The sequence below is a fragment of the Mustela putorius genome, unplaced genomic scaffold (assembly GCF_011764305.1).
Source record: "Mustela putorius furo isolate JIRA1106 unplaced genomic scaffold, ASM1176430v1.1 tig00004053_pilon_pilon_pilon, whole genome shotgun sequence".
In the NCBI taxonomy this organism is placed as follows: Eukaryota; Metazoa; Chordata; class Mammalia; order Carnivora; family Mustelidae; genus Mustela; species Mustela putorius.
In genome coordinates, this window is record NW_025422186.1 from 247,733 (window position 1) to 262,867 (window position 15,135).

General features: G+C 36.8%; 1 protein-coding gene across 1 annotated transcript in view; it reads left to right on the forward strand.

Annotated features, from left to right (window-relative positions):
- The window catches only part of TEX11 (testis expressed 11), a gene marked incomplete at its 5' end in the record, with an annotated part of 282,218 nt that overhangs the window by 244,594 nt on the left and 22,489 nt on the right, over window positions 1–15,135 (forward strand). Inside the window, 3 exons of the mRNA XM_045072768.1 lie at window positions 6,629–6,778; window positions 8,322–8,430; window positions 9,349–9,469. Of these exons, the coding sequence (XP_044928703.1) occupies window positions 6,629–6,778; window positions 8,322–8,430; window positions 9,349–9,469 (380 nt within the window). The remainder of the gene's footprint in view (window positions 1–6,628; window positions 6,779–8,321; window positions 8,431–9,348; window positions 9,470–15,135) is intronic.

A 15,135-nucleotide genomic window follows, 5' to 3' on the forward strand; every position in this document is an offset into this window, starting at 1 on the left:
TATGGTATCTTGCATTCATTGATTTTCACTTGTTAAAGCACCCTTGCATTTCTGGGTAGATCCTACTTGGGCATATTGCATAATTATTTTCTTTGCTGCTGAGTTCAATTTACTAGTATTTTGTTGGGAATTTTTGAGTTTATATTCCTAAGAGATATTTGTCTGTAATTTTCTTTATTTGTGATATCTTTGGGTTTTGGTATCACAGTAATATTGGCCCCATAGAATGAGTCATGAGTGTTCCATCCCCTTCTATTTTTTAAAAGATTTATTTATTTACTGTAGAGAGGGGGAAGTGGACGAGTTGGGGGAGGGGTAGAGGGAGAGAGACTCAAGCAGACTCCGTGCTGAGCATGGAACTGGACATGGGGCTCCATCGCATGACCCTGAGAGCATGACTTGAGCCAAAATTAAGAGTTGGACACAACCAACTGAGCCACCCAGGTAACCCATTCTCTTCTATTTTTAAAAGAATTTGTGAGAATTAGTATTAATTCTTTGTTTGGTACAGTCCAGTGGTGAAGCTGTTTAGTCCTGGATTTTCTTTTTCTATAGTTTTAAAAACTATTTAAATTGCTGTATTCATTGGGGCACCTCGGTGGCTCAGTCAATTATGAGTCTGCCTTTGACTACTGGGTATTTACCCCAAAGATACAGATGTAGTGAAAAGAAGGGCCATCTGTACCCCAATGTTCATGCAGCAATGGCCATGTCGCTAAACTGTGGAAATAACCAAGATGCCCTTCAATGGATGAATGGATAAGGAAGATGTGGTCCATATACACTATGGAGTATTATACCTCCATCAGAAAGGATGAATACCCAACTTTTGTATCAACATGGATGGGACTGGAAGAGATTATGCTGAGTGAAATAAGTCAAGCAGAGAGAGTCAGTTATCATATGGTTTCACTTATTTGTGGAGCATACGAAATAGCAGGGAGGACATGGGGAGTTAGAGAGGAGAAGGGAGTTGAGGGAAATTGGAGGGGGAGATGAACCATGAGAGATTCTGGACTCTGAAAAACAATCTGAGGGTTTGGTTATTTTTAAATCTGAGGGTTCTGAAGGGGCGGGGGGTGGGAAGTTGAGCCAGCCTGTGGTGGGTATTGTGGAGGGCACGTATTGCATGGAGCACTGGGTGTGGTGCATAAACAATGAATTCTAGTATACTGAAAAGTCATTAAAAAAAAAAAATTTAAAAGAGCCTGCCTTTGGCTCAGGTCATGATCCCAGGGTCCTGGGATCAAGCCCTACATCGGGCTTCCTGCAGGAGAGAGCCTGCTTCTCCCTCTCCCTCTGCTGCTCCCCCTGCTTATGTGCACTCATGCATTCTCTCTGTCTCTCTTCCTCTCAAATAAATAAATAAAAATCTTTTTTAAAAATAAATTACTTTATTCATTATAGGTCTATTTAGATTGTCTATTTCTTCTTGAGTCCATTTCAGTAGTTTTTCTTTCTAGGAAACTGTCCATTTCAACTTATTGACATACAGTTATTCATAGCAGTCCTATGTAATCCTTTTTATTTCTCTGAGGTTGGCAATGATGTTTCCTTTTTCACTTCTGATTCTAGAAATGAGGCTTCTAAAGACTAGTCAGTTTGTTGTCTTTTCAAAGAATTAGCTTCTGATTTCATTAATTTTTTCTATTGTTTTCCTATCTCGATTCATTTCCACTGCAGTCTTTATTATTCTCTACCTTCTACTTGTTTGAGTTATTTTGGTCTTAACTAAGGTAGAAGATTAGATTACTGATTTGAAGTGTTTCCCCTTTCTTTTTTTTTTTAAGATTTTATTTATTTATTTGACAGAGAGAAATCACAAGTAGATGGAGAGGCAGGCAGAGAGAGAGGGAAGCAGGCTCTCCGCTGAGCAGAGAGCCCGATGCGGGACTCGATCCCAGGACTCGGAGATCATGACTCGAGCCGAAGGCAGCGGCTTAACCCACTGAGCCACCCAGGCGCCCCTCCCCTTTCTTAATGTAGGTGCTTATAGATACAAATTTTCCTGTAGGCACTACTGTAACTGTATCCCATTTGTTTTGGTGTATTGCGTCCTCATTTTTATTCATTTCAAAATATTTTCTAATTTCTCTTTTGATTTATTTTTTGACCCACTGGTTGTTTAAAGATACATTTATTTTATGTGTATTTGTACATTTCCCAAATTTTTTCTGTTATTAATTTTTTTAAAGATTTTATTTATTTGACAGAGAGATCACAAGTAGATGGAGAGGCAGGCAGAGAGAGAGAGAGAGAGGGAAGCAGGCTCCCCGCTGAGCAGAGAGCCAAATGTGGGACTCGATCCCAGGACCCTGAGATCATGACCTGAGCCAAACGCAGCAGCTTAACCCACTGAGCCACCCAGGTGCCCCTCTGTTATTAATTTTTTTAAAGATTTTATTTATTTGACACACAGAGATCACAAGCAGGCAGAGAGGCATGTAGGGATAAGGGGAAGCAGACTCCCCATTGAGCAAAGAGCCCAATGTGGGGCTCGATCCCAGGACCCTGAGATCATGACCTGAGCCAAAGGCAGAGGCGCCCCCTGTTATTAATTTTTAATTTCATATGGTCACAGAACATACTTTGCATTATTTTATACTTTGAAATTTACTGAAGTTTGTTTTATGACCTAGAGCATAGTCTGTACTTGAGAAGAACATATATTCTGCTGCTCTTTGGGAGCAATGTTCTATAGATGTCTGTTAGGTCTAGTTGGCTTACAGTATTTTCATTTTTTTTTCCTTACTGATTTTCTGTCTAGTTGTTTTACATATAACTCATTTTTTTTGAAGTTGAAGAACACCCAACTATCAATAATTACATTAAATATAAATGGTCAAAATCAGGCACTTTCTTAAAGTTCTAATAGTGAGTATTTTAGGCTAGCAGGTCTTGGACACAACTGCTCAATTCTGCCATTGTCACAGGAGTACGTGGACCATATTTAAACAAAGGACATAATTGTGTTCAAATAAAACTTTATTTGGATGACAGTCAGCCTGCCCACAGATTGTAGTTTGCTCACCCCTGGTCTAAACATACTGATTAAAGATGAAGTATGTCATACTGGATAAAAAATCAAGACCCAACTACGTGTTGTCTACCAAAAAACCCCACTTCAATATGGAGACATAGATAGGTCAGAAATAAAAGGAATTGAAAAGGGTACCACTATACAAACACTAAGAAAAGGAACGCTGGAATAGCTATATTAATAGCAAGCAAAAAGCAGTTTAGAGCAAGCAACATTACTCAGGATAAAGAGAAACATAATGAAAAAGTGATCAATTAAAAATGACAACATAACTATTTGAAATTTGTGATGTACCTAACAACAGAGCTTCAAAACACATGAAGCGAAAACTGATAGAAATGGAAGGTGGAGTAGGAAAATCCATAACTACAGTTGGAGACTTCAATACTCATTTTTCAGTAGTCAATAGAACCAAGTCAATAGATACTCAGTAACGATGGAGAAGACATGAACAGCACTCTCAACCAACTCGATCTAGTTGACATCTAGAGAATACTCAATCCTACAATAGCAGAATACATTTCCTTTTTTCAAAAGCACACTGAACATTCATCACAGTAGTCCATGTTCTGAACCATAAAACAAACTTCAAAAAATGTAAAAGTATTGAAATCATACAAAGTACTTCTCTGACCATAATGGAATTAACTTATAAAATTATAATACAGAGCCATCTGTAAAATCTCCAAATATTTGGAAATTAACCCACTTTTCAATAATCTAATGGGTTCAAGAACAAGTCACAAAAGGAAATCAGGAATAGTTTGAGTGGAATGAAAATGAAAGTATGCATATAAAAATTGAGAAGATATGGGGGGAGGGATTTGCTGGCTCAGTTCTGGACATTGGGCAAGGTAATGTGCTATGGTGAGTGATGTGAATTGTGTAAGACTGCTGATTCACAGACCTGTAACCGTGAAGCAAATAATACATTATATGTTAATAGGAATAAATAAAAAAAAATTGAGAAGATACAGCTAAAGCAGTGTTCTGACAAAAATTTATTGCATTAGATAGAGAGCTTAGATAATCTAAGGCTTCACCCTAAGAAACTAGAAAAAAATAGCAGATTAAACCCAATTGAGTGGAACAAAAGAAATAAGATCAGAAATCAATAAAATTTAAAACAGGTGCCTGGCTGGTTCAGTTGCTCAGCGTGCCACTCTTGATCTTGGGGCTGTGAGTTTGAGTCCCACATTGGGTGTAAAGGTTACTTAAAAATAAATCTTAAAAATAAAAACAAACTACATTAAATTAAAAACAATGAAATCAAGAGCTATGTTGTTGTTGTTTTGAGAAGATCAGTATAATTGAGAAACCCCTAACTAGGCAGATAGATACAAATTAACAATGTCCAGAATGAAAATAGAGACATCACTATAGATCCTGAAGACATTTAAAATGATGATTAACAACTGTTATGATCAGCTTTATGCCTATGACTTTGACAGCTTTTTATGAGGTGGACAAATTCCTTGAAAGCCACAAACTAACAAAGCTCCTTCAAGGAGAAATAGATAATCTGAATAATAGTCTTATACCCATTGAATTTGTAGTTTAAAATCTTAGAGAAAACTCCAGTAGGGAATTCTATCAAACATTTAAAGACATAATACCAGCTTTATACAGACCCTTCAAGAAAGAAGAGGGCATACTTCCCGGTTCATTTTATGAGCTCATTTTTACTGATATCAATACCAGACAAAATAAGAGAAAAGAAAGTTATGGACCAATATTCCTCATGAAAATACCTGCAGAAATCCTCAACAAAATATTAGCAAGTTAAATTTAGTAAAATTTGAAAAGGATAAGAGACCATAACTATGTGCAGTTTGTCCTAGGTTCAACATTGTAGACTCAAATTACCCTATCAACAGTTATGTGAAAAGATTGAACATCCATTTATGATTTTTTTAAAAACCCTGAGCAAACCAAGAAAAGTAGGGAAGTTTCTCAACCTGATACAGGGCATCTACAAAGATAAAACTACAGCTAATATCAAGTTTACTGACGAAAGGCTGAATGCTTTCCCTCTAAGGGCAGGAACAAGTCAAGGTTGTCTGCTCTCATTTCTGTTCAGCATCTTCCTAGAAGTCTTAGCCAGTGCAATGAGCCAAGCAAAAGAATGGAAAAAAGACATAGAGTGAAAAAGAAGAAATAAAACCCCTTCTATTTGCAGATGACATGATTGTCTACATAGAAAATCCACAACAATCTACAGAAAAGTTACTGTGATTAGTAAGTGAATTTGGCAAGTTATAGAATATAAGGCCAAATATCCAAAAATCTATTATATTTCTGTGTACTAGCAATGACATTCAAGAATAGGCAGTAACAATCAATAGTGACAGAAATCAAAATAGTTGTTAACTCTAAGGTGATATTGACTTGAAAAGGAGCACCAATGTTGGAAGTGTTCTGTATCATGAGATACAGGGTAGTGGTTACATGGTTTAAACATACGTGAAAATTCAACAAGCTGCTTCTTTAAGATTAACGGGTTTTATTCAGGTTATTGTATGTGTGCTATACCTCAAAACTTTTTTTAGGGGCACCTGGTTGGCTCAGTTGGTTAAACGTCTACCTTCAGCTCCAGTCGTGATCCCAGGGTCCTGGGATTGAGTCCCACATTGGGCTCCCTGCTCAGCAGGGAGTCTTCTCCCTTTCGCTCTGCCTCTCCCCCCAGCTTGTGCTCTCTTACTTACTTTCTCTCTCTCTCTCTCATATAAATAAATAAAATATTTTAAAAAGAAAAAAAAACTTTTTAAAAAAGTTCAGTCTAACCAGGATGAATGAAAACCATCTCACATTCTGTGGTATATGCAATCTGGTAGAACTTTCTTCCCATGGTGATACCCAAAAAATACTATTTATTGACTAAAGGAAATAATTTGGAAACACTTTTTTACTTTGCTTAAAATAAAACCACAGTTAGCTTATACAGCATTCCATCTTTTGGTTAACACAGTCATTAAAGTGAGGCAGATAAACATTGGATCTAGATTAGATAGTAGCAGAACTTTTTCAGGCTATTTAGGAACATTATGGCAATAATTTCAGGAAATGTAGGCAATGTTACTGAATGCATTAGAGGGTGCTCAAAGTGTTGATGAATTTGTAATGTATTTAATGATTTAAAATGTAAAAATATATTTAATGATTTAAATTTATAATGTATTTAATGATATAAAATGTAAAAATGTATCTAATGATTTAAAAATATAAAATGTCTGGGGTGCCTGGGTGGTTCAGTGGTTAAGCTGCTGCCTTAAGCTTGGGTCATGATCCCAGGGTCTTGGGATCGAGCCCCGCATCGAGCTCTCTGCTCGGCAGGGAGCCTGCTTCCTCCTCTCTCTCTCTGCCTGCCTCTCTGCCTACTTGTGATCTCTGTCTGTCAAATAAATAAATAAAATCTTAAAAAAAAAAATATATATATATATATATATAAAATGTCTATATACAGAAGCTAGGACAACCTTCAATTTTTAAGTAGAATTAATTTTCCTCAACAGAAAAGTCTCCCCAGAAGAGAGATTAGAATAATAAAATATAATCACAGAGGATGTTGCATTTTTGCCTCCCTCTTAGGGGACTTCTCAAGTGATCCATGTGAGACATTGCTTCTGCTGTATGAGTTTGAAGTTAAAGCCAAAATGAATGATCCATTCCTTGACAGCTTCCTGGAATCAGTGTGGGAACTGCCTCATTTGGAAAGTAAAACATTTGAAATAATTGCATGTAAGTGCTATATTTATGTTTTTGGAAGACTGTTACCCATTTAAATTATACTACTTTTTCTTCTCTCTGTCCTTCATTCTTTACCTTCAGGTGGAATATAATGTTCTCTCATAGCACTTTGTTTCTCCTTCTCTAATGGCATTCTTGAAATGTCATGTATTATAGTCATTAATGCATCTATCTTTTTCTTTATATGAGACTATAAGGTCCTTAGGGTCGTGAAGAATAATTGCTTATATTTGTTGTTCTTAGACACCTGAGTAAAGTGCATTACTTATAATGCACTACTCTATAATGCACTACCATGCCTACTCTAGGTGTGGAATTGAATTACATAACTACGCAAAAGGGGGAGCTTGAACCTTGGAAAGCTGGTTTTACTCAGCTAGATAGAAATGACCATCAACTGTTTAACTAATCAAAGATGATACAATCTTAGCAATTTATTAAAGTGTACAAAGAAGGGGATCCTTGGCTGGTTCAGTCAGTAGATCACGAAACTCGGTGTAGAGATTACTTTTAAAAAATAAAGTGTACAAAGAAATACTGGTAATATTCTTTAATACAATTACCACTCTCAAATTTCTGGATGGGCTGTAAGTAAGTAGTATTTGGGGTCCCAGAACCTATATGGGGATATGCTGCAGGAAACGGCCTAATTATTTTTCCTTTTTTCTCCCCCTTCCCTCCTCGGGAACCTGTGTGGTTAATAAAGGTATTAGGCACAAAGGTCACATTTGCCTTTCCTTATCTCATAAGACAAAATTCCTAGAGACAAGGAGCAGCTGGTCTATACTTTATGGACATGTAATGGTGACCACTTCTTATATAATGGGTCTCCAATTAGAAACCTGGTAACTGCATTTGGAAGTTTTAGGGTTTCTTATCTCTGACACTCACTCTCATGTCAACTGTTTCCTGTTTTTAGTATTAGTCTAAAACAATATATTGTAGTATAAATCTGGTTTTTTTTAAATTTTTTATTTCTTTTCAGTGTAACAGTATTCATTGTTTTTTGCACCACACCCAGTGCTCCATGTAATCCGTGCCCTCCCTAATACCCACCACCTGGTTCCCCCAACCTCCCACTCCCCCCCCTTCAAAACCCTCAGGCTGTTTTTCAGAGTCCGTTTGATTATTGCCCTTTTACTGATCTGCTTTTTGTTTCCACCTTTGTGTGCCACTCCTTGACTCTAGCTCATTAGATTATCACTTTACCTGTATGACTGTGAGCAGGTAAAAAAAAAAAAAAAAAAGACTGTGAGCAGGATCACAGAAACAGTAGGTTCTCTGTTGATGTTTGCTAAAGAGATTACCCTGGTGGCCCTATCAGGTTTTTCTACCCAGAATCTATAAGCTGTCTCCGAAAACCAGCATGGACTCCTGATTTCATAAAATGCGTTTTGGGGGGGTTTTGTCCATTGGTTGGTTGGTTTGTGTTAATCTGTTCCAGGCCAGTTTCATTAGAGAGAGCAAGTTGTAGCCTGGGATGAAAACTGATAGATAAGGTACTCAACAGCCTTTTTTTCTTTCCTTCCTATAGCATTAGCAGTGGAAATGCCTGCACACTATCCTTCCATTGCTCTGAAGGCCTTGAAAAGGGCCTTACTGCTTTACAAAAAGAAAGAATCCATTGATGTGTTGAAATACAGGTTAGTATATGTAACTTAACACCAAATCTAGGCTTTTTGATAACCAAAAGATATCAAGCTTATGGGTTTGATAACCCATAAGTCATCAGTCAGACTCAAATGGTCCAACTTAAAAGATGATCGGGGAACTCCTGTAACTCCTGAACTAAAAAACCCTCAAAACAGCTCCATATTTAGAGTTATAATATAGACCAAGGATTAATTAGGTATGTCAGGGAGTCTGGATTTCTCAAAAGAGGATAAAAAAGGGGGCAAAGTTGCTTCTTTGTGTGAGACTATATATATGATAAAATTACTAAGTACCTTTCAGAGATTAATATAACTACCACCAATGCACCCACCACCCAAATTTAACAAATGTTAACATTTTGCGATATTTGCCCCAGGTGTTTTTTCTAAGCACCTTTCTTTAAGGACTAACTCTGCATCATAATACAAAATATTATTTATTAGAGATTTTATGTTTTCTATGCCTAAATGTGGGGGAAATGATGTGTGATTTTTCTATGAAAAACTTTATTACAATCTTTCTTTTCTGAGACATGAGAGACAGTTCTCCTGGAATTATTCCCAGTTTAAATCCCAATTCCCTTGCCTATTTCGGGATGTAATGAGATGCTTTAAAATGTCTATAGATTGAACCAGCTCATAAAATATAATAAACAGCTACAACTCCTTAGTGCAGGAAACTAAAAAAAGGTGAAAGACAACCATAGGCATAATAAAAAGGAGGATTGGTCAGCCCCTTTTATAGCTTCAAAAATCTGTCTTCTGAGGTTGGAGGCCAGATAAAAATGAGGGAAGAACAGAAGTGTTTTGAAGCTCGTAGTCTGGGATGAGATCCAGATTTTACTTATCTTAGCCATGATGCCAGTGTTTTATTTCCTTATGGGATGAGTTTTCTCTTTTTGATTTCAGCAAATGTATGCACAACTTGATTAACCTCTTAGTGCCAGATGGGGTGCCAGATTCAGAACTGTGTCCCCTGGAAGAAGTTTGGGGTCATTTTGAAGATGCTCTGAGCGTCATTATCCTTACCGTAAGTCAACCAGTGATACTAAACTATTCTTTAAAATTAAAACTGCCTCTGTGTTAGAAATGACATAGAATAGTGCTTTCTGATGTGAGTTTTAGGGTAAATAAATTCATATTACAATATACTTACTATAAAATTTCCCTGTGTTTATGAACTGTAAAGAGTTAAAAGTAGAAAATTTCTGATACAGCTATACTATGGATTAAATGAAAATAGCAGTACCACCTGGAATTTTTAATTATTTTGTGTTTTCAAAACCTGGTAGAATTGTTACTTCCACTGTGATGATAGTAACCCTTTGAAAAACCTTATTGTTATTCTTTCCATTTCTTTAAGGCAGGTAATAGAGTAGAAGGAACATGGAGGACCTGTATTTTTGTCCCTTCTCTGCAGTTGTTTTTTTTTTTTTTCCAGCACAGGTTTATTCGTTGATTTTTAAATTTAGCTTCATTGAGGTGTAATTTATATACATTTGTATATGTACCATTTGGTGATTTTAGTAAGTTTATAGAGTTAATGCAACTGTCACCACCGTCCAGTTTTAGAATATTTCCATTACCCCAAAGTTTCTTCTCAACTATTTGTGGTTAGTCCCTGTTCCCACCTTAAGGCCCAGGCAACCACAGATCTGCTACTCTGCCAATTTTCTCTTTCTGGACACTTCATGTGAATGAAACCATGCAGAGTGTGATCTCTTGTGTCTAGCTTCTTTCAATTTAGCATAATATTTTTGAGGCTCATCCATGTAGCAGGTATCAGTATTTTAATCCTTCCTATGTTATTATATTCTACTGAATGGCTATATCACATTTTCTTTATCTACTCACTAGTTGGTAGTCATTTGAGTTGGTTTTACTTTTTAGCTATTACGAATAATACTGCTATGATATTTGTATACCAGTCTTTGTGGACATATGTTTTCAGTACTCTTGAATATATGAATTTCTGGGTCATTTGGTAACTTTATATTTAACTTTCTGAGGAGCTACAATCTGTTTTCCAAAGTGGTTGCACTATTTTACATCCCTACCATCCCTACCAGCAGTGTATGAGGGTTCTAATTTCCACACTTCCTCATCGACAGAATAATGTCTATCTTTTTCATTATAGTCATTTTAGTGAGGGTGTAGTGGTAGCTCATTGTGGTTTTGATTTGTATTTTCTTGATTGCTAATGGTGTTTATAATTTTTTATGTGTTTGTTGACCTTTTCTATGCCGCCTTTGGGAAAATGTCCATCCAGTTATTTTCCCATTTTAAAAATTGGGTTCTTGTTGAGTTGTAGGATTTATTTATATATTCTAGGTACAAATCATTTATCAGATATGCTGTTTGTAAATATTTTCCCCCTGTCTCTGGCTTGTCATTTCATTTTCTTAATGACATAACTTAAAAAGCAAAAGTTCTAAGTTTTGGTGAAGTCTAATTTATCAATTTTCTTTATGGTTCATGTTTTGGTCATGATAAGAAGTCTTTGCCTATCTCAGATCTTGAAAGATTTTCCCCAGTGTTTTCTTGTAGAAGTTTTTATGCTTTTATCTCTTACATATAGGTTTATGATCCCATTTTTAGTTGTTTTGTTTATGGTGTAAGGTAGGGTCCTTCTGTGCCATTTGACTTTGATTTTCTCATTTGTAAAATGGAAATAACACCTGCTCTGACTCCCACACTGAGGTTTTATGGATCAATTAAAATAGTAATTTGTGTTGTAAACTTTACAGCTCATACACATGTAAGGTGGTATTGTTATTATAAGGGAGCTATAAAATATTAAGGTTAAGTGGCTTGCTTAAAGTCTCACAGGAAGTCATTATTTGAGTCCATGTTAATAACTGAGGATCCTGACTCTGCTTTGGGCTCAATTGCCTCTTCCTGTAAAAATATGTGCAAACCACAGCAGATGGTGGAACAGTGTAGCAGGGTGACAACCTGGTACAAACCTGCATCAACTTCAAAAACCTAGAATTCTCCTGGAGCTATATAATTATGGCCTGTGTGAATTTAAGTTTAAAAAAAATTAGCATTGAACATTTTGGATATATATATATATTTATATTTTACTTTCTTTTGGGGAGAAGAGAAAGTTCTATTTCTAAGCCATGAGCCTCATCTGGACCTTCAGATGTGTTTGCCATGGTAACTAATACAAACTAAAATTAAATTGTACTGTAAATCCAAATTGATCCATTTCCATAGTCTCTATATAAGGCCTAAACCACTCAGAGCAATTTTTTTTACACTTTTATTCTATCTATTACTGTTCCATCTCCCTGGATCTTGGGTTTTCTGCTACAGAGCTCAGTGTTTTTCTACTTTTTTGACAAGTCTCACATCCATTATTGCTCATCCCCTGAAACGTGTTGGGATAGTTCACTTTTTTAATGTAGAGATTAATTTAATAATCCTGTTGGCTTCTTATATATGTTGCTTTTTCCTCTTTGATTGAATATGTTATATATCTCCTTTGTTTTAAATTCTTGGGAGAAAATTCAGCCCTTGTTTGACTTTTGTAATGACCAGTCACGCATTATTTATTAAGCAGTTAGTGATTATTGCGCATTACTAAGTGACTCCATACTGTGGTAAAATGGCTCTTGCACAGATATAAAACCTCATGTCTCACAGTATTGTGCTTTACATTGTTCAAAGGATTCTTTTTTTAAAGATTTTATTTTATTTTATTTATTTGACAGAGAGAGAGGGATCACAAGTAGGCAGAGAGGCAGGCAGGGAGAGAGGGGAAACAGGCTCCCTGCTGAGCAGATAGCTCGATGCAGAGCAGATGCGGGGCATGATCCCAGGACCCTGAGTCAGGACCTGAGCCGAAGGCAGAGGCTTAACCCACTGAGCCACCCAGGCACCCCTAAAGGATTCTTGTATCGGTTATTTCATAGGATCCTGCCCCCTCCCTAGCATTTCTGTGAAATAGAGTGCTGTACTATTATTCTTGACAAGTCCTTTCAAATGAGGAAATTTTTAAGTTTTAGAAAAGTCAGATTACTAGTGGTGGCACTAGTGGTGAGCATAGCTGCCTTTCAAAAAAGTCGAGTTACCACTTTGCCTAAGTTCATATGGCTAATGAATGAGAGTCAGGACTAGAACTCAGATCATCTGACTGTACTTCCAGAGCTCTTTCCTCCAAAACACATATCTTCTTTACCTGCTCTTGCTAGGCTTCAGTTCAAAGGAGAGGCTCAACTTGGCATTCAGAAGCTATTGCCAATGAAAAAGCAGGAAGGATGATTTAATATGCTTAAATAGGCAAGCCTATCTTTAGGTTCATATTCTAGATTATTTTAAAGAGGAAATGGATTGCTCTGGTTTATCTTTTCTTTTTTTAAATTATGTTGTGTTAGTCACCATACAGTACATCATTAGTTTTTTTTTTTTAAGATTTTTTAATTTATTTGACAGATCACAAATAGGCAGAGAGAGAGGGGGAAGCAGGCTCCCTGCTGAGCAGAGAGCCCCATGTGGGGCTTGATCCCAGGGCCCTGAGATCATGACCTGAGCCGAAGGTAGAGGCTTAACCCACTGAGCCACCCAGGTGCCCCACATCATTAGTTTTTGATGTAGTGTTCCAGGGTTCATTATGTATAATACCCAGGGTTCCATGCAATATATGCCCTCCTTAATTAAAATTCTATTTTGAAATAATTGTAGATTCACATGCAGTTGTAAGAAGTAATACAAGAAATCTTATGTATGTTTTACCCAGTTTTCCCCAATGGTAACATTTTATATAAAACAATATCACAATTGGGATATTGACATTATTATAGTCAAGACACAGAACTTTTCTATCACAAGGATACCTCATGTTGCCCTTCTATAATTCCCACCCACTTCTTTCCCACCCCAGCCCCTCCTTAATCCATGGCAACAACTAACCTATCATCAATTTCTATAATTCTGTCATTTCCATAATCTGTAGATTAAATCATACAGTATCTAATTTTTGAGATTTGGAATCATATAGTATATAACCTTTTGAGACTGGCTTTTTTTCAGTCACAAGAATTCTCTGGAGATTCATCAAGTTACCAGTTGCTGCATGTATCAATATGTCATTTGTTTTTATTGCTCAGTAGTATTCCCTGGTATGGATGAACTGGTACCACAGTTCACTTAACCATTCACCTGTTGAAGGACATCTGGGTTGTTTCTAGTGGGGGCTATGACAAATAAAGCTGCTGTAAACATTTGTGTACAGGTTTTTGTGTGAACATGAGTCTTTGTTTCTCTGGGATAGTACCTAAGAAAGCAGTTGCTGGTTCATACGGTAATTGCATGTTTAGATTTTAAAGAAACTGCCAAACTGTTTTCCAGAGCATCTGTAACATTTTACACTCTTGCTCAAAGTGTGTGAATAATCCAGAATCTCCACATCCTTGTCAGTATTTGATGTTATCACTATTGTTTTATTTTAGCCATTCTGAGAAGTGTGTCATAATTTAGTGTGGTTTTAACTTGCATTTCCCTAACAGCTAATGATGTTAGATGGACCGTCCTGTCACGTGCTTATTTGCCGTCTGTATATCCTCTCTGGTGAAATGTCTGCTTGTACCTTTTGTCCATTTTGTAATTGGATTGTTTTGCTTGTTTACTGTTCAGTTTTGAGAGTTCTTTATAGTATAGATACTAATCTGATACATGGTTTGAAAATATTTTCTCGCAGTCCCAGCTTGTTTTACTCATCAACTTACAAGGTCGTTCACAGAACAAATTTTTAATTTGCCCATTTCATCAACTTCGTCTTACTGATCCTACTTTTGGTGTCAAGTCCATTGTAGAACTCCTTGCCTCACTACATCCCCAAGACTTTATCCTGTTCCCTTGGGGCTTTTTTTTTTTTTTTAGTTTTTATGGTTTTTCTGTTTTATATTAAGTTTATGGTACATTTTAAGTTAATTTTTGTATGAGGTATGAGATTTAAGTTACAGTTCATTTTGTCTATGCATGTCTCTTGTTCTAGAACCATTTTCTTGACAAGGCTGTCTTTCCTCCATTAAATTGCTTTTGTACTTTTAGCAGAGATCAGTTGGGCATATTCATGTGAGTCTGTTGCTGGGTTCTCTGTTCTGTTCTCTATGTGTCTATCCCTCTGCCAATATCACAGTCCTGATTACTGTAACTATGTAATAAGTCTTTTTTAGAAGATTTTATTTATTTATTTGACAGAGATTACAAGTAGGCAGAGAGGCAGGCAGAGAGAGAGAGAGGAGGAAGCAGGCTTCCCGCTGAGCAGAGCCCGATGTGGGGCTTGATCCCAGGACCTTGGGATCAAGAGCTGAGCCAGAGGCAGAGGCTTTAACCCACTGAGCCACCCAGGTCCCCCAATAAGTCTTAAAATTAGGTAGAGTGATTCTACCCACTTTATTCTTCTGCAAAATTGTTTTAGATGTTCTAGTTCCTTTGCCTTTACATATGTATTTTTTTTAAGATTTTATTTATTTGACAGACAGATTACAAGTAGACAGAGAGAGAGGGATGGGGAAGCAGGCTCCCTGCTGAGCAGAGAGCCCAATGCCGGGCTCGATCCCAGGACCCTGAGATCATGACCTGAGCCATAGGCAGAGGCTTTAACCCACTGAGCCACCCAGGCGCCCCTACATATGTATTTTAGAATAATCTTGTCTGTGTCCACAAATATTTCTGGGGGGATTTTGA